Here is a 22,133-nt window from a genome sequence, read left to right on the forward strand (position 1 = left end):
AAAAAAAATCTTCATTTACTGCAAAATTTAGACAATTTCTAGTAATAAATAAGCCATCCAAGGCTGAACACATCTGTTGCCTCTGACACATTTTTGTAGATGACTTCATACTCACAATATTGTTCTAGGAACCAGGTTTTTTGTGAATACACTTCAGTTTTGAGGGCTTTAACACTTTGTTTTTGTTCCTGTATGTTCCTGCCAATGATAAAGAAGTGAAGAGAAATGGAATTCCCATTAGTATTAGTGAATTTCTAGTAAAGATGATAACACAGTTTTTATGGTCATACAAAACAATTGAATAGCAAATCATGCTCCAAAATGTTGATATCATTTTAAAGAAGCATATTTAACTACGATATCTGACGGTCTGTTAACATACAGATAGCTAGCTAATCTTAAAATGACTCTTCAGTACAGAAATGAAGCCCAACAATCATGTTTTACAGTCCCGTGGTCTCAGCCTCAGATACTCAACAAATCAAACAAAGCTCATGTGAAAACAAGCAAACAAATGAACAAAATATGTTCTCCTTCATTTCTGTCAAACAAAGCTGTATGAAACGTTTCCAGCTGTTAGTATCATGGTTGTAAGGCAACCTGGGCAGCGTGATGGAGGCTAGACCGTCCCATTTCAGAAGCCTCGTACTTCCGGCCTTAGCGGTCTTTGAATACGCGGCTCTTGTGGACCGTTAAGGCTGCGTACTTTAAGCAGGCTGCAGACCCTGAATCGGGATACAGCCATTATGAATGGTGATGCTGTGGCAAACAATGCCTCTTCAGAACCCCTAAGAAGGGCCTGGGTTTTAAATCATCTGGTCAGCTGAGGACTCATTAGAGATGTTGGAGAGGAAGTCCTTTCACTTTTTAGCTAAATTTAAACATCTTTTGTCTAGATTACGCGTCGGTGACCTGAGAAGAATGCAGCAAGTTGGGTTTTTTTGCAGCAAGTTTATAATAGCAGGAATGCACTGACAGTTTTCTGGAATTTATAGTACAATGATAGTATGATTTTTAGTCTATTTTATGATAAAAGAATAAAAGAATTAAACTGCTACATAAAGTTTAAGATTTTAATTACTATGAATTGTCAATATTATACATGTGGTATTTTTTCTACTTTCTACATTCATGTATTCACTGTCTGTTGTCAATCATGTTTTACACTGTGTAGTATTTCCTGGTAGGTGGCAGTAACGCGCCAACATTGTTTCTGCATTTGCATGTTGGTGATTTATTGCATGCACACAAACCTGTGCACTGTTTAAATCATGTTTCATGGAACTACATATTTGTAAGCCCTGGCATTTACTGAGCACCAGTCAGATTTTTAACAAGGAAAAGATGACACTCAAGGGGAACTTTATACTCATTTCCAGCATACACGAGGGACGCCATTTTAAGGCTTAACTACTATTGGTGTGATGTAATCGGCAATGTTAAATCCCTCAACACAATCAGCAGTGATCTGATTGACAATAATCCCAAGTGAAAGTTGGATTTCCATCCATGCAATTGTGCTAAAAGCACCAGCGTTAAAGTGATGGAGGTCTTAAATCCAGATAAAACTTAAAAACTATGACCTTGATATCATTTTTAAATGCTTTTGATTTTATTTTATCGTTCCCACAGGTTTTTATCCAGAACATGTTACTGTTCTTGGAAAGTTTATTTTTCAAGGAAAGAGAGCTGGTTTTAGTTTCACTAAAAAGGGAAAAAAAAAAAACAACATGTCTTCTAATGCAGGGATTATCAAGATGTGCCTATCAAATATATCCAAGTGAACAGTTCCATCAAATAACCCTTAGCTCTAGGTACCATCCACATAATGGAGACTAGTAAAAGAATCACATTATAGGCAATTTCTAGGAGGTCAGATATTCCAGGAACCCCCAGGAACACTTTCAATACTATTTGAGTTTGGAATCCTATCAACTCCGCGGTCCCAAGGTGCCACAGATACTTCCAAGAGTCCTTAAAATGTTCCCAAGCAACAAGAGGCCATTTAGCGCCACCACACAACTCAGTGGAAAAATGTCAAGTGATGAGTCCCATGAGCCCCCAAATTGAACATCAAGACCTCTAAATCTCAATCTAATTATTTTTATGCCTTTAACCCTATCAAGACCCCTCTAGCCCACTGAAACCGACTTAAGGATGTTATGACCATTGAAATCCCCTTAAACATACCAAACCTTACCAAGAACCCCAGATAAGACAGAACTTTGACATAAAAAAGCCCATGAAACTCACTAATGAACACTGAATGCATCAGAAATCCTTCGATGAACTCTAACTCATACACCCCTGGAACCACCCGCTGGACCTTTGGGACTCCATGACTTGTCTCAAAGCCTCTGTAACCTCTCTAAGTTCTCTGCAACCACTTTTTAGCAAGGAAAAAGCTTTAGAGTGACTCATGAGGAAACTCTCAAAAAAGAACCAAACAAGTATACACATTCTGTGATGTGTCCCCAGAGTTAATCCTTAACTCTACCTCATAAAAAAAAACCCTATCTGAGCCTCCATCTTGACTTATCTAAGAAACTCTGCAACCCTCTTGTAGTTTGTTACAATCCTTAAGGACCCCTAGATCTTTTCATTGTCATCAGTGGAAAAGATAATAACTCACTGCTTTTTTTCTTTCACTCAGAATGACACACTGCAGCTAAGCTTCTTTCTAATTGTAAAAAACACAAAAAGCTCCAGTTATTAGTGTCAAATAAAGCATCTTTCCTTTGCTCTGTGTTTGATTCAAAAGTGCTAACATTTTTGGCTTTTTCTCTTCTGTTGTACTCTTCGAGTGTAAATCAAAGTTAATGTTCGGTTCATGTGTTTCCCTTGCTGCAGTCTAGTTTGAAATAGGAAGCGTGTGGAAATTTACCTTCTGTTTTACTTCATGTTTAGAAAACTGCCACTTCCTCTGACAAAAATTTACAATGTCGCCATCAAGTACCTAGTTCCTCCTAAACAGTCATCTACCCCTCGAGTGTCAACATACCTTGGACTCAACTGCTGCTATCAGAATACCCATCCTCACAGCTCATGTTGGTAAGAGTGTCATTTCTTATCTGAATGTCAGGCTTCACCCCCCTCCACATTAAGACCAATGCTATGACCATAAACCAGACTTTAAAAATGATCATGTTCTATAACTGCTTTCTTCTGGAATCTGCCAAGAAAAATGTGATTTTTCCAGGACTAGTTAAGCGAATTTTCTCAATGCTTTTTTTTAGAGTTAACTTTCAATAGCACTTGATCCCAACAGGGGTTTATAAGGTTTCCAGTTGTCCCTTGTGCGCCTTAACTTGATTTCAGGGGACCACTAGGTTGTGTCTCAAAATGGTTAAAGCAAAGGGATCCTAAAATTGGGCAAGTGTTTCTGGAAATTCTTTGTTATTTATTAAACATAAATAATCAAATAAGCTGATTAGCTCCGAGCCCTTTATGTCAACTTCATTCCGATTTGACCTGCAGGTGGGTGGCAGTTCTGTGTGCTTAAAATGAACATTTAAGGATATCCACTTGCATTGACATGTAACAGACTCAAGAGTAGAAAATAAGTAGGTGCAACTGAGTATTTAAAGCAGTTTAAAGTCTGAGATTTTGCATCTTTGGTCATGTTTGGTCCTTAAACAAGGCCGAATAGGACTTCTTTACAGGATATAAACATATTTAGTCCAACTGCAATCAACCTGAAAGAAGTTATTTGGTGTTCTCGGTCGGAGCAATGTTTTAGCAGGAAGTGCAGAGTAATTGGGATAAAAACCGATCTTATCATTGTATGGACCTTAGCTGTGGTCAACTGTTAGCTGGTACCTTGGACTGAAAGTGAAAGAAAACAATTGATAACAAAGTCCTTCACACCTTCTTAGGAAAATGAAATGATTTCTTTTTAACTGTGTTGGCTTAAGGGTTCATTATCACCTTTTTTTTGTTCTCCATCTAATAATTGTTTTCTCAAACTTTGATTAAGAGTAACTGGAGGAATGATGGGAAGGAAACTGCCTCTGCAGAAAGGCCACTTCCTTATTAGTAGCCTGAGAAAGATTATAAAAGGAGTAATCAGTCACAGCAGTCTTCACTCTCCTCCGCCACCATTTCCTGTCTCCCTTTACATTGTCACACTAACACTCTCTTTCACACACTCCTTTCAGAAACAACTTTCATAATGGGGAACTTTATCGCCAACGAGGGACTTTCAGTCTTTGTTATTGTGAGTATATTTAATGATTTTCTCCTTTTGGCTTCTGGTATGACGTCTGTTCGTTTTTGTTGTTTTGTTTGGGGTTTTTTCATTCAAGCTGCATTGTCACCAGTGTCTCATTAATGTGTCATAAAATAGTTAAGGTATATAAATCAGTGACTAAACATGGAAAAACAAGCTTTTTCTCCAGAAAAATATGATTTTTCTTCTTATCGATTGAACCAAATAGGCTTTGGTTGAAACAGTTAAACATTTTTCCAAATATTTAGTTTTAATTGGTTAAGCTAAAAAAAAAAATGGCTGCTGCAGATCGTGGTAATAGATCTGAATTCTTTTCTGTGTCAAGGATAGAGTCATGAAACTGAATGAAGTATTCTTTGGCATCCATTCTAAATTTGAGCTGATGCCACAGTTTTGAGCCACGTTTTTAGTTGCACTTTAATTACAGTCTGACTTGTTTTCTGAACAAAGAGAAGTCATTTTCAGCAGGTAAAGAAAAATGTTCTCCAAGTTAAGCACTGAAAGTGTGCCATTGTTGTAGTGGGACTTAAACAAGTGCACTTAACTGATATTTGCACTCCTGATGTGTTAATAAAGATGCTTTTATCTACCCTGAACTGTTGCTGTATTTGCAGCTGATTTAAACCTGAGTGTGTTTGGGTGCATTTTACAGCTGGTATGGCTGGGGATCAACGCCTTCCTGTTTGTCCATTTCTACATGGCCTTCCTGGTAGAGAGGTGGTATTACACCAGAGTCCTGCTCGGGGTGAGTCCGACCTGCAACTTCACTTCTGTTGCACAGACTTTCACTCCAAACTGAGTCGGTATTTGTAGATTTCTAGTTTTTATTTCTTCAGAGAATTTCCAAGCTGTTAAACACACAATTGCACCTATTTGAAAAGTTGTAGGCAAATATGAAAAAAAAAAGAAGAAAAAAAACAGGACTCTGCCTTTTTCATTTCCTCAAATTATAGCTACAGTAAAAGTTCAAAAGTTTCTAACATTACAACAAGAAAATTAAAGCAGACCATGCAACCCCACCCACTACTCTTTTTAGTACACTGTAACTATGCAACAGAATAGAGAAGTGATACAGTGCAGAGCCACGGCAATAAGTTAAACAATCTTGCATTAAAAAGAAATACATTTTTGCAGTTCTATGTTCTAAATTATGAATATTTTATTTTGTTTTATGTGATATTTGAAAGCAAACAATGAAAGCAGTAAGGGTTTACTTAGGTTTTGCACTGGACTGCATACAATCCTGTGAAAATGTTCCCTTTCTCATGACTGAATCTATCTGTAATGTATGGCCATTTTCTAAGCAGTAACAAGTATAATTATTATGTTATAACTTTAACTCAAATTAGCTGAACTGGTTAATACCCTGAAACCAGGAAGGGAATTTCCCTTCCTGGGGTTGGTTAAAGTTTCTGTTGTGGAAATGCCAAAATTTCCTGTATGCAAGAACAAAACCCATCAGTTTGTTAACACTTCCACAAATAATTGGTCCACATGGAAGATATCAGAGCCTCATATCTCCCATTCAAAATAACCACTGTGAGAGCTAACGATTATTCCCTCTCACCTGATCACGTTTATGGATGGGACTGGCTTACGGCGATGATTAACTCCTCATTTCATTCATTTTTAAATTACAAAGTTGCTATCAGAAATTGCACATGAACTATTAATGCTGCAACTTAATTAGTTTGTTGTCTGGCAGCCAACAAGAAAAAAAAATTAACAGATTTGTAAAAGTGTGAGTGACGCACTAAATGTTTCTAATGTTTGAATGCTGGGAAGTTATTAATTGCCATTTGAAAAAGTTTTTACTGTGATAAGAAAAAAAATAATTATATTTTAAACGAAGTCCACAAAGAGTAAAGGTTAAATGCGGTTACTATAAAAAATGGCGTGATCAGATATAAAAATAGGGAAAACAGATTTAAGTTACTTCATCTTTATACTTGTTTGTAGTCATTAATGTGCCCGTGAGGTATTATTGGATCTTTGTTGGACTTTGTAATAACGTTTTGTGTTTGAACAGTGCTATCAGCCTGCATCAAAGGCCATTTCTGTCGGGCTTTGCAAATATTTCTGATTATATCTTGTTCAAATAAAACTTGCAATTTAGGATTCTTACACCTGATACACACATATACACCCATGTTAAACACTCCTTATCTACATAGGCATTATTCGACAAGCAAACGTGCACACAGAGAAGGGAAGTAAGTCACAGCTGGCTTCATGACACACTGACTTTGGACCAGCAGCTGCACATCTGGCTTCAGGCCAGCAGAAGTGAAACATTGCATCTCGTACTTTCTGTTTTTCAAATTTTAATATGGAGAGATGAGGAACAGTATTCAGCGTGGCTGCATCCTGCTTCTTTAGAGAGACTGTTTTCCCAAAAGTGTTGAGAAACCTGTAAGCTCCAAAAAGAACCTCAGGAAAGCTTAAAAAAAATGAATCATTTACACTGAAGGAAGGGCTCAGATGATGATTTGGGGATGAGGGACTGGGTTTGAGGTTAACAATACCATGTTGAGATGAAGTTAATTATTGATGTAAAACAGAGTGGTGAAAGCACACGTGTATTCTCACCAGCATTTACTGGCTCTGTAACTGCAGTACAATAACACTCTGATGGAAAAGATGAATAAATAAAGAAAGTGAGCCATCAGGGATTAGCTTCAGCTCATCAGGGCTCTTCTGGGGATTAGAGGATCTAGATAATATATGCATGCATGCATTGTGGTACCAATGACACGGTGTTAAATTAAAATGTGTGTCAATCTCTATGAAGTCTATGACTGCCAGTATTAAATGATAGAAATGACTCTAATGGAATTTTTCAAGCCATTTCCAACTGCTGTAGGGTGTAAAGTCCCGGATCGGTTCACAGCCCATCAGCCGTCCATAACCGTGCTCTAATTTGATTTATCTTGTTGTTTTGCCTGTTTTTAAATAAGAAAATAAAAAATTATATCCATTAGCCTTGTTTGCAATGATCTATTTAAGGTTTCAAGTGACACATTAAAAGGCATTCAGACTTCCACAAACCTCACTAAATAACTGCTGCTTGACATTTCCATTTACTGTCCAGTTCTAGTTCTTCTTTTTGCTTAACACCTGTCAGCAGTTAAGTTTCAGGTTTATATAAAACTCTTTTCACCTCCTACTGGTGAACTGTTATACGTGACTGGTGAGGGAAGTGAATTTCAAAACTTTTTATTGTAACACACCGTTTTTTTATACTCTCCACAGCAAGCTTTGCCCTGGGCCAGAGCTCCTGCTGCCTGCCTGAATTTCAACTGCATGCTCATCCTGCTGCCAGTCTGCAGAAACCTCCTCTCCTTCCTCCGCGGCACCATACAGGTATTCATTAAGGATAAATAACAGATAAATGAAAATCTGGCTTACCACAAAACGACAGTATATAGCATGTAATGTGTCCCATTATGTGGAAAAGACTTGATAGAAGTAATGAGGGTATAGGACCAGATTCTTCTGCAAACATTTGCTTACCGGCCACTTTATTACTTTATTAGGTTGAAATGTTTTCAGCTTGTGCAAAAGCACCTTATCCTACTAGAAGGAACCAATTCAATTCAATTTTATTTATATAGCGCCAAACAACAACAGTCGCCTCAAAGCGCTTTACATTATAAGGTAGACCCTACAATAATACATACAGAGAAAAAACCCAACGATCAAATGACCCCCTATGAGCAAGCACCATTAGAAGTTAGATACACTGTGATCAGCAAAAATACCGTAGAGTACTGTAGAAGAGATGCTCTGCTACAAACTTTGGTAGTACCAAGTGGTTATTTGAGTCATTGTTTCCTTCATATCACCTCAGAGCATTACTGTCCTCTGACCTCTGGTGAACTGGTGAACTTAAATCACCTTGAGTCCACATTCTGACACTCAGTTTGAACTGAGGTCATCTTGACCAGCGGTCCCCAACCTTTTTTGCGCCACGGACCAGTTTATGCCCGACAATATTTTCACGGACCGGCCTTTAAGGTGTCGCGGATAAATACAACAAAATAAAACCAGTACTGGTACCGAAAAAAAGAAGATTTATTCATAACACACGTGAAAAGACCAAACGATAAAAACGATAACAAAATAACGCTGAAAACCGATAAAAAACCCTGAAAACCATACATTTCACACCTGAGCCTCAACTCTCGCAGCCCGGTACCAAACGACTCACGGACCGGTACCAAACCCGGGGGTTGGGGACCACTGATCTTGACCATTGATGCATGTTTAAATGTACTGGGTTTCTGCCATGTGATTGGCTGATTAGTAGATGTTGTTAACCACTAGTTGAACAGGTGTACCATATTTATTAATGCTGTAGTGGTGTATTTGCTTGTGCTTTAATATTCATCGCTTATTAATTTATTTTTGTGTGTTTCTCGTTTAAATTCAGTGCTGCAGCCGCACAGCAGCTCGCCAACTAGATCGAAACCTAACTTTTCACAAACTGGTGGCTTACATGATTGCCTTCCATACAGGTAATTTTTCTTTTTTCTTAACATGTTAAAGGGGTTGGAGCAATCATTACCCCATAACTAATGATAGCAATGATTTAAAGCATATTAAAGTTTTAAGATTGATTTTTTTGACATAGCTTGAGGTTGATAAACTGACTAAACTGGTCAGTGGAATATACAGATGAGTTTGTGAGTTTGTATATCCCACTGAGTAATGATTAATAATAAACCTGCATCTAACTTTAACTTATGACCATTTAATGAGTAGTTATGCAGTAATGTCTGCCCAAACAGAACTGTATACATTTTGGAGAAAAGCACTGAATATTTATAGTGATATTTTTCCTTTTTCTCTGTTTCTTGTAGCTGTGCACATTATTGCACATCTGTTTAACTTTGAGTTTTTTATGGACGCCCAGCTCAATCGCAACACCAGCCTTCTGACCTTTGTTCTGTCAGAAATTGGTAATGGGGACAACGCCTCCTTCCTCAACCCCATCAGAACAAATGAGACGGTGAGTTGTTGCCATTGCCAGGCTGCCCTCATTTTTTCCTTTTTAGTACAAAAATAATGGTGAGATTAGTCATATGAGCTGAGTTTTCTTGTATTGCAATGATGTCTTGAAATCTCTGCAACTTATTACTAAATTTTGTATTGAGTAGTATTACTTCATCTGGCAAACTTCCCTTTTTCTTAAAAAAACCTCAAGATCAGTTGTGAAATTTCATCTTTAGTGATACTGTTTCTCAAATACAATTGTTCATAAGCCAAAACAGAAACTTTTGACAATTGATATAAGCAAAAAAACAAAAAGAACATAAACCTCATTCTTTCAGACAAAGAAAGAATGAGGTTCCTAAAATGACAAAACATGCACATGAAAATATTTTAAAATGTGGTACCGCCCACAACGAAGGGTGTAATTTCCCCATGAAGGACCGTTCTTCCTTACCAACATACAAGAAAAAGTAAATACCATCAAAACTTGCAGGTCTTTCTTTTCTTTAACAATCACTGTTCAAACATAACTTTCAAAAGGAGTGTACAAGAAAGAAGTGTTTACTTTCCTGTAAATTACCTGGAAGGTAGGCAAGGTTAAGCAACTCCATAACAGCCCAAGCCCAAAAAGTACAGTGTACTTACAGTACAAAATGGGGAAATGTTTTTTTTGTTTTGTTTTTCTGCAAAATTACCAATACATTTTAATTACTGCTTAAAAACGTCTTCTTACTGTAAAATAGCACAATTGTCCAAACTCCCACAGAAAGACAATCTAGAAGTAAAACAAAAGTGATCATATTTGGTGCACATGATGAAGAGTGGTCAGAGGTCAGAGACATGGTGCCTTCACAGTGATCCAAGAATTGCAAAAGGGTAGCACGGTGGTTTGGCAAGCACTTTTGCCTCACAGCAACCACGTTCCTGGTTCAAATCCTGACTTGGGCCTTTCTGTGTGGAGTAAACATGTTTGACTTCCTCAGATGTATATAAGATTTGGTGATTTTAACTTGACCATCGATGCTAATTGGGGTTAGCTAAGTGCTAACCTATTTTAATTCACCAACATTCCAGCTGACTCTTTAGAGACTTTTAGGCTTTCCATTTCATTTTATAAATTCCGCTTTCCAACATTTCTAACATTTGTTTCCTTCTTGTTACCTTGTGTTAAACAATCAACCTCTGTGATATAGGGAAGTATGACAAAACAGCCATTTAGTAAATGAGGGAAGTTAGTCAACAAACATGCGGTGTGTCATTACAACTGAAGCAACTGAAAAACTGAGGCGATGACCTGGGACTTCATCCCACTCTAGATTAATCATCTGTTTGGCCTTTTTAAAGAGAAAATCTTCTCAAAATGTCATCTGTAAACTGCATTTACAGAATCCTACCATTGTCATGTTCACCACCGTCGCTGGGCTGACAGGTGTGGCCATCACATTAGCACTCATCCTCATCATCACTTCATCTATGGAGGTCATCCGCAGGTCATACTTTGAGGTGTTCTGGTACACGCATCATCTCTTCATCATCTTCTTCATTGGACTGGTGTTTCACGGCTATGCGTAAGATAGCACAAAATTTCAACCATAAAAGGACTGCCAGCTCTGTTTTTTCTTTCTTTTTTTTACATTAGTTGTCTTTTTCTGACCTGAAACACTTAGCCACACGTAATTCCTCTTAGAGTATTTTGCCCTCAATGAGCTTCTTACAAATGATTTACTTGGTTTCTGTCTTGACCAGACTGGATCTAGCCACAACTTTATGTTTCTATCCTTAATGTTAGTGCACTTGTTGGAGCCAGAAGTGATATATACCAACGGTATATACTGCTATACCATTGGGCAATGTAACATAGGAGTCTATGTGAACTGGCTCCCTTCTGACTCCCAGCCTCAAGTGAACTGCAGTTTTGTCACATAATTTTTCAGGACTAGCGGTTTGATTTGGACATTTGGGCTTGATCTTGGTCTTTAACTCATACGCATGTTATACTGATCATAGTTTTAACTAATAGTCAATACTATTTGATTCTTGAACTGTCATTACTCTGACTTGGTCTTGAATCAGTCTCTAAACTGGTAAAATTTGTACTTACCTGTGATTGAGCTTTATAAATCATACACTTAGTTTTAAGGATTTACAAATTTACTGTGTGAACAAAAATATTGGGCCATGCCGCTTAGTCTGTGAATTCAGCTCTTTCATACAGTCCCATGGCCACGGATTCAACCAACCACAAACTCAACCATCAAGCCATGCAGTCTGTCTTTTCAAACGCTATTTCAGAAATGTTTGATTTTACAAATCTCGCTGAAATCACTGGGAGCCCCATGGCATTGCTTTCCATAGTCATGCAGCTCCTGTAGGTGTAATGTGCAGCTGGCCCAGTAATTTTGTCTACATAGTTTATAATAATATAATTTCCATTAAATTAATTTAGTTAAACTAAATTCCCAGGTCTGTCTTCAAATAATCATTGATACACATGTTTAAGTGCTCATCTTTTCTCTGTGTGTGTCTGATTGTAGGCGTATTGTGCGAGGACAGACGGTGGCCAGCCTGGACACAAATAAACCTCAAAACTGCTCCGACAAGTTTGAAGACTGGGGTAAAAATGCCTCCAACTGCGCTGTCCCACAATTTGCTGGAAACCCACCTGGGGTTAGCTTTGAATTTCTAAACTTCTTACCAGCCCAAACACTCTCAGCAAGTTGCATCTCTTCTCAGGCTTTTAAGAAAAGTACTTCATCCAATATTTTCCCTTCTTCAGACATGGAAGTGGGTGTTGGGTCCCATGATCCTGTATGTGTGTGAGAGGATCGTCCGCATCTACCGATCCCATCAAAAAGTGGTCATTACTAAGGTCGGTCCTGCCTCAGTTACACTGGTATACATTTTTTAGGAGCTGCACCAAGCTTGTTTCAACTAAATATCTGAAGAAAAATGATTTAAAAAATGCATGTCTTTCAAAAAAGGTTGACTTTTAGCTGCATTATTACACTAATACTACAACTGCAGATTACACTTAACACAGCAGGTAACAACACAAAGGATTTTAGAGTTGTGCCATGGAAATTATTACTACTTGAAACTGTATTTACTTTCAATAGCTACTATGTGGTCAAAAAGGCTGAATAAATAACTGTAATTATAATTCTATTGTCCCTGTACCTGGTCTTCAGGTGGTTATGCACCCTTCCAAGACACTGGAACTGCAGATGAAGAGGAAAGGCTTCAGTATGGAGGTGGGACAGTACGTCTTCATTCAGTGTCCATCTGTCTCCAGGCTAGAGTGGCACCCCTTCACTCTGACCTCAGCCCCTGAGGAGGACTACTTCAGTGCTCACATCCGTATTGTCGGGGACTGGACTCAGGCGCTGTACGAGGCCTGTGGAGGGGACAAAAATGAGCCTCAGGAGGCCTGGAAACTGCCCAAGTAGGAAAGATTGACAACAGAGGAAAATTGTGCTTTAAATTGCTTGTGATTACAGTTGATTGCTGCCTGTCCAGCGCGCCTTTGAAAAGTTGGCAGGAGGGGTTTCATTTACAGCCCTGAGAGGTTTATTGTGTATGTCTGTTTCTCTTCCCTCACATAAGAAATGAGTAGAGGGGCACAAACAGTAAAAATCATACAATATTAAGAATACCATCTTTTCACAGTGGTCCTGCTGTGCAAATTTGAGCACTAATTCCTTTCTATAGACCAGACAATGAAAGAAGGAGGCCTTTATTTTGAGCTGCTGCCTCGAATCACCTTAAGGCCAGTGTACTGTTTGCTTGGATAGACCTTGATTGGACTTGCTAGACAACAGCACAGTGACCAAGTCTTCAATTATCCCTTAATAATCCTGAAATTATGTCATTATTTAAGTTGCTTAAAGGCAAAACAAACAAATAGCTGTTCTAGATGACAACAAAAAGAAGCTAATATTTAAAAAAATATACACATTATACAACTGCCCTTAGATTTTTTTCTAGAATTTGAGTCGAAGCCAAAGCAGATGCAAAAAAATGGCAGTTAGCTTGAGACTGAAGTCATGTATGCAGCCTTCATTCAAAATGGCAATGCACCATGCCTCTTTGCATGTCTGCTGGAGGTTGTGCAGCCTTCAGCCACTTTTGGAGGCACAGCATGGCAACATCGCAAATATTTCTCCGTCCAAAGGAAGACAATATGTTATATGCCTTTTTTCAGCAGTTTAACGTCCACAGTTTTCAAGATATCTTTTTCAAGCATTTGACCTTATCTTTATTGTTAGCACCAAAGGTCAAAGCTGACCTTGAAAAAAATCTTTCAAAAAAACATATTGATTAATATGTCATATGAAAGGGCAGAGCTGCACAATACATTTTGAATTTTTTGGATACAACTTCCTAAAAAGACACCATAACAATCTGACATTATCACGTTGTAATAAAAAGGTGATAAAACAAGTTTTAGTACAGCCCTTGAACATCAAGAGGAGGCTCTCATGCTCATGCTCTGTATAGTTCCTTGTGTAAATCTCAGTATAATGTTGGTTACTCAAGCCATTTCCAGTTCCACAAACTTGTAACTTAAGCTTAATTAATTTGCCATAACACAGACAAATAAGAGAATAAACAAAGAAAAACTCACTATGCACTACAGTCACTTAAGTAAAATCATTATTGTAATTAAAATGTTCAATTTTTAGATCTTGTGATGTACATCATGAATTATTGGGCCATCACAATTATCTTGTTAAAAACAACTAAATAAATAAATAATGGAATCTCTTATAATCTTAACAGGGTCAAAACATTTAGCAAAAAAGCATCAGAGAAGAAGATCATGTGTTTATATATTCAACATAATAAAGATTTTCTGGAAATTAGCATTAACCTAATAAATCTAATGAAGTACTAGGAACTTGTACGTCCAATACGTGAGTGCTTAATTTTACACACAAACATAAATGTGAACAATGACAGTGACTAAACATACAGTAGCACTACCAAGCAAGTAGCATTATCTCTCTGAGGGACAAAAAATATCTTAATTGCTCACATTTTAGCAACAGTTGCACATTGGAAATGTCAGATTTAGTTAGTGGTGGGTTAAGCCACAGAGCCCATGGGTCTTTAGTTAGGGTGTGGGGCTAAAAGTCCCAATACGTCCACATGTTAAGCAAGTTAGCAAGTTAATCTTTGAGATAAATACACATAATCAAAGTTTTATTGGGTAAATAAAGCTTGACTTGAAAGCACAGAGCAGAGTAAAAACAGGATATAAGATTATTTTGTGTATATTTTGTTGTCAGGGTGGCCATAGATGGCCCGTTTGGTACCGCCAGTGAAGACGTGTTTGGTTATGAGGTGGTCATGCTGGTGGGTGCAGGAATTGGAGTGACTCCCTTTGCCTCCATCCTCAAATCCGTGTGGTACAAACGCATCCAGAACAACCAAGATGTCTTTACCAAAAAGGTGAGCGAGAACTTTAAATAAAAAAAAATGTGTTTAAATAAAACTAACCATATCACATAAGCCCCACATGAAGCGTTCATAATGAAACAAAAATAAAAATTATTATCTACAACATCTGTCTGGAAGAAATGCTAGATGCTACATATCCATTTTGCTGTGAAACTATTTACTGAAGGCTTTGAGTTAAAAAGTGTGAAATAAGAGTGTTTGAAATGAACCAAAAAATAAATGATAAATGTAAGTAAGTCTGAATGTCAGGTTAATAAACTGTTTGCCAGATCTACTTCTACTGGCTCTGTCCGGAGACCCAAGCCTTCGAGTGGTTTGCAGACCTGTTGCAGTCCCTGGAGGGCCAGATGACGGAGAAGAACATGATGGGCTTCCTCAGCTACAACATCTACCTCACCCGCTGGAAGGAGCAGGAGGTATGAAGGCACTGATATAAATTTTTATTTCTGTGGGCTGAACTGACAACAAATACCATTTTTTGTGATTGAAGAAATCTTCTTATGTTATGGTTTAATGCATGTGGTTCTTAAATTAACCCCTGGAGGGTCTTAGAAAAATGCATACACTATCGGACCTAGAGCCACAAATCGACCCAAGACCCTCCAGGGGTTAAGCAAAAAGTCATAAAAAGAAAAAAAGTGACATCCATCTGTCATTTCCTTTAACAGGCGGCTCATTTCCGTGTTCACCATGAGGCAGAAAATGATCCGATCACCGGACTGAAGCAGAAGACCTTTTACGGGAAACCTAACTGGGACAATGAGTTTACCAATATTACTTCGCAGCACCCTCGGTGAGCCTCTTTAACGTTATTATCTCTCCATAAGCAAACACAGTCCATGATCTCATCTACTCAAGAACTGCTGTTACCTCTTCACTACATAATGACTGAAAATGTAGTTATCTTATCTTATCTTATCTTATCTTATCTTATCTTATCTTATCTTATCTTATCTTATCTTATCTTATCTTATTAAACTCATCTCTGGTAAACTGGGAGAAGTGGTCAGCACATCATACCAATCTCAGTTATAAAAGAATGAAATGGGTCAGCATATTTTCTTCCACTTTGCCTAATTTTAGGCAGCTTTAAAACTGAGTAGATTTACCCAAGTATTTTATTTAGTAGAGATTTTTGTAATTTTATTTGAGAATATTAATATCATGCTGGGTCGTACGTTAGGTCCATTACAGCTCAGAGTGAAATATCATATACAGTTACGTAAAAAGTCAAGGTTTTCTGATGCAGTAAATAACAAATGTATAACTGCTTGCATATTGCTAAATACTCAAAGACATAAACAGGAGAGTCTTCATTTTGTAGAGCACCCTTTAATACTGATAAGACATTAATTGGTTAGTCAATGAACTTTACAATTCCTGCATACCTGTATGATACAGTTCGGTACATCAAAGGAAAAAGTTTCTCAAAACAATAAAATATCAGTCCGGCACACTGTATACGTTACCAATAATGTATTAAGGTAAAACAATTTAGTCAGACTGACCTTCAGCATGTACAAGTTATATTTTGTGATAATATAAACTTTATAAATTGTGTTTCTCCTTGTAATTGTGTAAACTATTTTATCAGCAGTATCTCCCAAGTTGGTGCCACTTTTCGTTACTTTAAAGGTCATTTCATACTGTTTTTAAAGTTTTACCAATAACAAATTAGGTAAATAAGAAAACACTCAGTGTATTAATCCAGTATGGATTTTTATCTTTCTTTATCTATCTGTATTTTATCTTTAGTTGCAGGCCTGTACAAACTTACTGCCACATTCTGCGCCTAACATTTATTTTTTTTCATCCATTTCCTGTTTCTTGAAATTTTAATGCTGGTATGTGTAGTACCTCTATTTAAATGGGGTCCCTGGGATCTTTTTATAACACTGGATTTAACTGCCTGTAGGAAATAGTAAGTATTTAAAGCACAGACTTACAAATACACAAATTCAGTTATTCTGTGAGAACTTTTGAATTGTTTGCAAAACAGCAAAATGCAGGTGAAGTTTTGCTGCTAATTCATTGCCTTTTGATTCTTTCTGAAGCTATTTAAGCGTGACCACTGAGTGGAATACAGCCATGACTGTTGCTCTGATGAATGCTATAAATACCAATATCTATAATCAAAGTGTTGGGGTGTTTTGTGCCTGCAGATCTAAAGTTGGTGTGTTCCTGTGCGGTCCGCCTCAGCTGGCGACATCTCTGGAGAAGCAGTGTATGTCTCATTCAGCTGCTGATGTCAAGTTCATCTTCAATAAAGAAAATTTCTAGGAAAACAAAGAAAATCAGAAACAGCAGCTAGATCATGATAAAAAAAAGGGGAACTTTCCAAGTAGCTGCTTGATTATAAGTTATCAAGTTTCCTCTGAAAAAAGAACAAATTTACATTTGGAACAAATGGCAGCTCATCGGTGACGGGAACAAGCTTCTCATCACGTCTTCACCGCAGACTTCTGCAAAGATACAGTTGTTACTCAAAATAAACCCTGTGGCGTTGTCTAGGTTACTGTCTTCTCCTTTTTTGTTCCATCAACAAGTGAAACCGCCACTTTCAGAATGTTTTTTCTCGTCTTTTTTTTTTTTTTTTGTTTCCACCTCATTGATTTTCCTTTGTGCCAGAAGTGGATTCATCTTCTTAAAAGGCGGTTTCAATTCCCTAACAGTATGAGGGAAGAGGTGGAGGCCTTTAAAGCTTTGGCTGCTGCAAACGTTCTCCGTGGACCGAACAAGCTCCGGGATGCTTTATGCTTTTGTGCTGCTGTGTTTTTTCTATGAGAGCAGAAATGTGGCAAAGACTTTTATGGCTAGAAATGTTTTGTTTAGCTTGTTTTGATAAAAAAAAAAAAAAATGGACCAACCAGAAGCAATCTTCTACTGTGTGATTATTTCCTGATTTCTCTAAAAAAGTTGAATAGCTGTTTGATCCAATCCAAGAACAGGAAGGAGCAGAAGGCTACCTGCTGGAGTGCTTTCTGGAGAAGGGTCTGTCTGTTTCAGAGGTCTGGGTGGTGTTGCTATAAGAAAAGGAGAGCTGTGGCATAAATCTGGGTTATATGCATGGTTGGATCTACTAGTAGAGGCTCTGTCACCTAAAGTTCATTTTACCATGTGAGACTGCTTGTTCTCAAATAATCAACCACAAAGGTAAACACATTTAAAATTGCTCTCAATCCTTTAATGAAAAAACTCAAACTCAATCTCTTGACGATAGTCAAAAAGATCCTCAAAGGAGACGAGAAAGTAGTTCCACCTTTTTATTTTCATATTTAGCTGATTACAGTGTTCAAAACTCTTAAAAGGTATATTTCTTTATAATTATTATACAGTTTGGTTATTGCTGTTCTTTTTGTCATTCTTTTCAGACATCAGATGTCTATATTGTTGTCATACTGTAAGTCAGGGGCATCAAAGGTAAGCCTGGACAGCTTTAGTGGATAGATGTTGAACTTTAACAGCATTTTCATAAGTTCTGTAGTTTTTCCTACTGATAATGACTCCCACCACTCATTGCCATCCATACTATCCCAAAGTACAAAGACATTTTCTTTGAATGAATTTTCTACACGTTTATCACGTTTTTACTGGTTCAGCCCACTTCACATCAAAGTGGGATGTGTGTGGCCCATGCAGTAAAATTACTTTAACATCCCTGCTGTAATTATTTTGGATTCACTGCTTTTTTCTTTTTAAATAGTAAATGAAAAAACTTTTGGAATCTGCTGAAAATATGTCTTAACTCATAATGTCTAATAAAAACTAAACTAAATTTAAACTTCCTGACTTTTCACTGCATTCCTGACAAATGACCGCTTCAATTTGTTCAAACTTCGCTGAAGGACACTTGTGAATATGCTCTTTTGTTGCTTTTTTAATAGAGAATGAATTGTTCTTCTTTTCATGTTGCAGGAAAAAAAACACACCTTTGATTCTGTTTCTGCAGAAGAATGCAGTGCTTTGACTGCGAGGTCTTCCTTTCCAAATGGTTTCATCATTGTATGAAAGATTTTAATCAACAACGTGTTGGTATTTAAATAATGAATACATTTTCTCCAGAGCCTCTAAAGCTAAACGCACAGCATGAACTGTTTAATGAAGTAAAGACATTTTAAAATGTTACATGGACGAAAAACTCAATTTAAAGAAAACTTCTGAGGTCTTGGTTACTAGTTGTCAAGCTTCAAGACTTTAAAGGTTTCTCATTTTTACAGTTTCAGTTTATTAAACCAACTGATAAAGTCAAATTAAGTTGCACTAATTTGTACAATTTAATAATGGAAAACGTAAACATCCGTATTGCTGCTAACTTTTTGCAGTATGATCTCAGTTTAATTATTGGGTTAACAGTAGTTTAGTGCTTCTGCAACAGTAACCAGCACGTCTGAGGAGGACAGGGAGGAGGAGCCATGCAAAAAAAGGTCATTCAACAGCTTGTGCAGCTAGTTTTCAAAGCGCAGCCCTACTCGAAAATCGTGAAACTAATGGCAATGCGTTGAAGACACAGTTCTCTGACAGTCAGCTGTCCTACTGTGTGGTGAGTTACTCGATCCACGTCTGCACCGAGGGAAAAAGTCTCTGTGTTTGTTTCCCGCTTTGCTTCTGCAATCTAAGAAAGATATTTTCCACTTTTATAACTGCGGTTATACTTCTCTGTGGGTGTACTATGCATCTACGGTTTTGATTCTGCATAGCGTGCATGAGTGCAAGTGCTCTAAAAAAGAACAAGAAAACACATATTATTAATGTAATAACAAAAAAAATGCCCTCCGGTCAATGTTGGCAACCCATCTAGTTAATATGGCCACACTGTCCACAATGCCCAGCACCCTCATAGAGTCTCATTCTGACAGTCTGGTTAGAAACATGCACATGAGGCACAAACACTGCTGGGTTCATGCTCTTCTACAGCCCTGTTCAGCTCTCGTTGCATAACAGCTCATTTCCTGGTATCTCCTCCACACATGAGGGTTTGCTGGAACATGGGCATCCTTCCTGTGATGTTGAGCATGGTTGTGCCATCCTGTTGGAGCTGGACTATCTGTGCAACCCATTCAGGTCACACAGGTACTATCTCAAGCTACAAGCAGAAAAAAGCAAACTAAAGAAAAATAGTTAGGAGGAATATAGAGAGAGCCACCAACTTCAAAGCCGTTCCTCTTTTTTTTTTGATTGTCTGATTGTTGTCAGCGCTGTCCCTTTGATTTGCACCAAAGTTGTTGAAATAGACTCAAAATCCATGAAGTTTAACTGACTTTCAGTTAAACTGTGATAATTTGCACAAAATTTAAATCCAAAATATGTCACAACTGAACAAAGTAGCACAAGAAAGTACAAACACATTAAAACCGTGCTTCAGTAAACAGACTTGGTTATTTTAAGATCAGCAGGACTCTAGTCTAATGTCACCAGACTGGCAGGATGAGTTTATGTGCGAAAACAACAACACATGTAGAATTTATAATTAGTGTAAAAGTCTACAGGTACTCTTGTGTGTCTGTGTGCACATACTTAGTAACTCTCACCACACTCTAAATGGATTATAAAAGACTAAAGTCTGCTACCTGTTCACAAGTAAAAACGTGCCTTTTCAGCCTATAAGATTATTTTAAAGACTGGGTCAGTGTTTGCAAGACTACAACTGAATTCCTTTTGAGATGATATCCCATAAAGCTCCTGGTGGAAATTTACCAGCAGTAAACAGGAGCTTTAAGCCACAGCTTCAGACCCCTCTCTCTGATTTATGTAGAACAAAGTGCTGATGGATGTTTAAAGTAGGTCTTTATTGGTATTTTAACTACTTTGCTCCACAGGTAGATCGATCGGTGGAAATGGTGTCACAGCAGAACGCTGATCCCTGCTTTAGCAAAGCTGTCCTAGTTTAATGGCGACATCTGACGTTTGTCTGCGACACTGGTGCAAGTCAGACATGAATAATCTTTTGTTCCAGTGAAAAACGGGTCAAACCCGGTTCTCCAGTCGGTGCTGAGAGCTGCTGCGTTTCGGCACAAATTCGAGGCGCTTGTAAACTCCCTGTCATTGCACTACAGAGGAAAATATTTTACTTTTCTAAGTTTGTTAAACTTTAAAAAAAAAAAAAACAGTCCTGCAATCAACTCATAAAAGAAACAACTATAAAATGTTATTCCTTTAGGTTTTAAATTAAATATTAAATAGGGTAAATACTTCTTTATTTTACTTCAGAGAAAAAATGTATAAGACATATTTGTATAATCAGTTAGGTTTACTTTATTTAAATGAAAGAAGATTCTTAAAACACTGTTGCTAAAGCATCTCATAACTGTTCTGTTTAACTAAAAGAAGCCTAAAATGATAAATGCTACAAATAAACACATTATATAAACAAATCTTTATTCAAGGAAAAGAAAAAAAACAAAAAGTAGCTAAAATCATATAAAAATGTAAAATAAAGCAGGATAAAATCAATGGGATCAAAAATAAGCAGAAAAGATAAAACAGAATTACGCTTTTATTAGTGTAAAGAAAGACGAGGGGAAGCTGCTGCTCGTTCTTAAATGTCTTCGTGTTTATTATCCTGCAGCTCGAGTACAAAAAGTGTCTTTTCTCTCTCTCATCTACATGATTCACAAACAGACAAAACACTGAAGGACCTGACTGAACGTGTCGTTTTACAGCAAGCTGTCAGGCGTCTGGGATAAATGCAGCTGAACATCAAGCTATGAAAGCACGGCGGTGGCGCGAGGGGAGTAAATACATTACGATGAAGGCGTTTCATGCACCTGAAGGCTGGAAACTGAAGCCATACAGCTGTTTGAGCCACTGCAGCTGCTGCTCAGAGCTCACTGGTCTAAGGGAGCTGACAGAAGGCACAGACAGCTGTACGGGTGAAGGCTCTGTGGCACTTGGTGTCCTCCTGCTGGTCACAAGAGCACACTGCACTCCTCGTGGATTCATTAATGTGTGTGTGTTTTTCTATGCGGTGGCCACGGCGAACACGCTGACCACACAGTACATGGTGCGGTTTTCCCACCTCACCGTGCAGCTCCCTACAGACACGAAAAACCAATGAGAAAACGTCTATAGTCGCACATCGAGGAGGGGAACAACACCCCAAAATCAACACATACCGTCCATGGCAGTGTCCCAGTAGCAGGAGTTGGCTGTGTGGAGGCCGGCACCTGTTTTCTGCATCACAGCACACGTCACTGTGCACAAAGTCACAAGAATTAGTTTTAAAGCGTCTCTTTATGTTATCTGGTTTCATTATTTTACCCCACGAGGACAAACACATAAAAGATTTTTTAAAAACATCTCTGGATCAGCTGATTTTTTTCCTCTACAGTAACTGTTTTATGTTAAAAACAAAACAAAACAAACAAAACTGTTTCCATGTGGTACAGGGCCCCTGGTGGGCTGGTATTGCAGAAATTTGTGAAATTTATTTATATAAACGTATTAGTTATAT

General features: G+C 37.7%; 2 protein-coding genes across 2 annotated transcripts in view; one reads left to right on the forward strand and one right to left on the reverse strand.

Moving 5' to 3' along the window:
• The first annotated feature begins 4,085 nt into the window (after positions 1 to 4,085).
• Positions 4,086 to 18,464, forward strand: cybb (cytochrome b-245, beta polypeptide (chronic granulomatous disease)). Its single transcript, XM_005754011.1, has 13 exons — positions 4,086 to 4,216; positions 4,881 to 4,973; positions 7,481 to 7,591; positions 8,661 to 8,745; positions 9,091 to 9,239; positions 10,610 to 10,791; positions 11,758 to 11,890; positions 12,000 to 12,092; positions 12,412 to 12,665; positions 14,512 to 14,674; positions 14,953 to 15,099; positions 15,352 to 15,476; positions 16,846 to 18,464. Exons 1-13 carry the CDS (start codon positions 4,172 to 4,174, stop codon positions 16,961 to 16,963), a joined length of 1,698 nt encoding a protein of 565 aa, XP_005754068.1. The 5' UTR covers positions 4,086 to 4,171; the 3' UTR covers positions 16,964 to 18,464.
• A 2,747-nt stretch (positions 18,465 to 21,211) lies between these two features.
• LOC102204859 (dynein light chain Tctex-type 1-like) overlaps positions 21,212 to 22,133 on the reverse strand; it is a 3,331-nt gene continuing 2,409 nt past the window's right edge. The window contains exons 4-5 of the mRNA XM_005754012.2: positions 21,796 to 21,873; positions 21,212 to 21,714 (exon numbers count right to left, since the gene is read on the reverse strand). Of these exons, the coding sequence (XP_005754069.1) occupies positions 21,641 to 21,714; positions 21,796 to 21,873 (152 nt within the window). The 3' untranslated portion in view covers positions 21,212 to 21,640. The remainder of the gene's footprint in view (positions 21,715 to 21,795; positions 21,874 to 22,133) is intronic.

Source organism: Pundamilia nyererei, unplaced genomic scaffold (assembly GCF_000239375.1).
Source record: "Pundamilia nyererei isolate P.nyererei 1_Seehausen unplaced genomic scaffold, PunNye1.0 scaffold00494, whole genome shotgun sequence".
Classification (NCBI taxonomy): Eukaryota; Metazoa; Chordata; class Actinopteri; order Cichliformes; family Cichlidae; genus Pundamilia; species Pundamilia nyererei.

Coding starts and splice junctions, on each gene's coding strand:
- cybb (XM_005754011.1), top strand. CDS start 4,172: ATGGGGAACTTTATCGCCAACGAGGGACTTTCAGTCTTTGTTATT. Junction 4,217..4,880: donor GACTTTCAGTCTTTGTTATT/GTGAGTATATTT, acceptor TGCATTTTACAG/CTGGTATGGCTGGGGATCAA. Junction 14,675..14,952: donor AAGATGTCTTTACCAAAAAG/GTGAGCGAGAAC, acceptor ACTGTTTGCCAG/ATCTACTTCTACTGGCTCTG.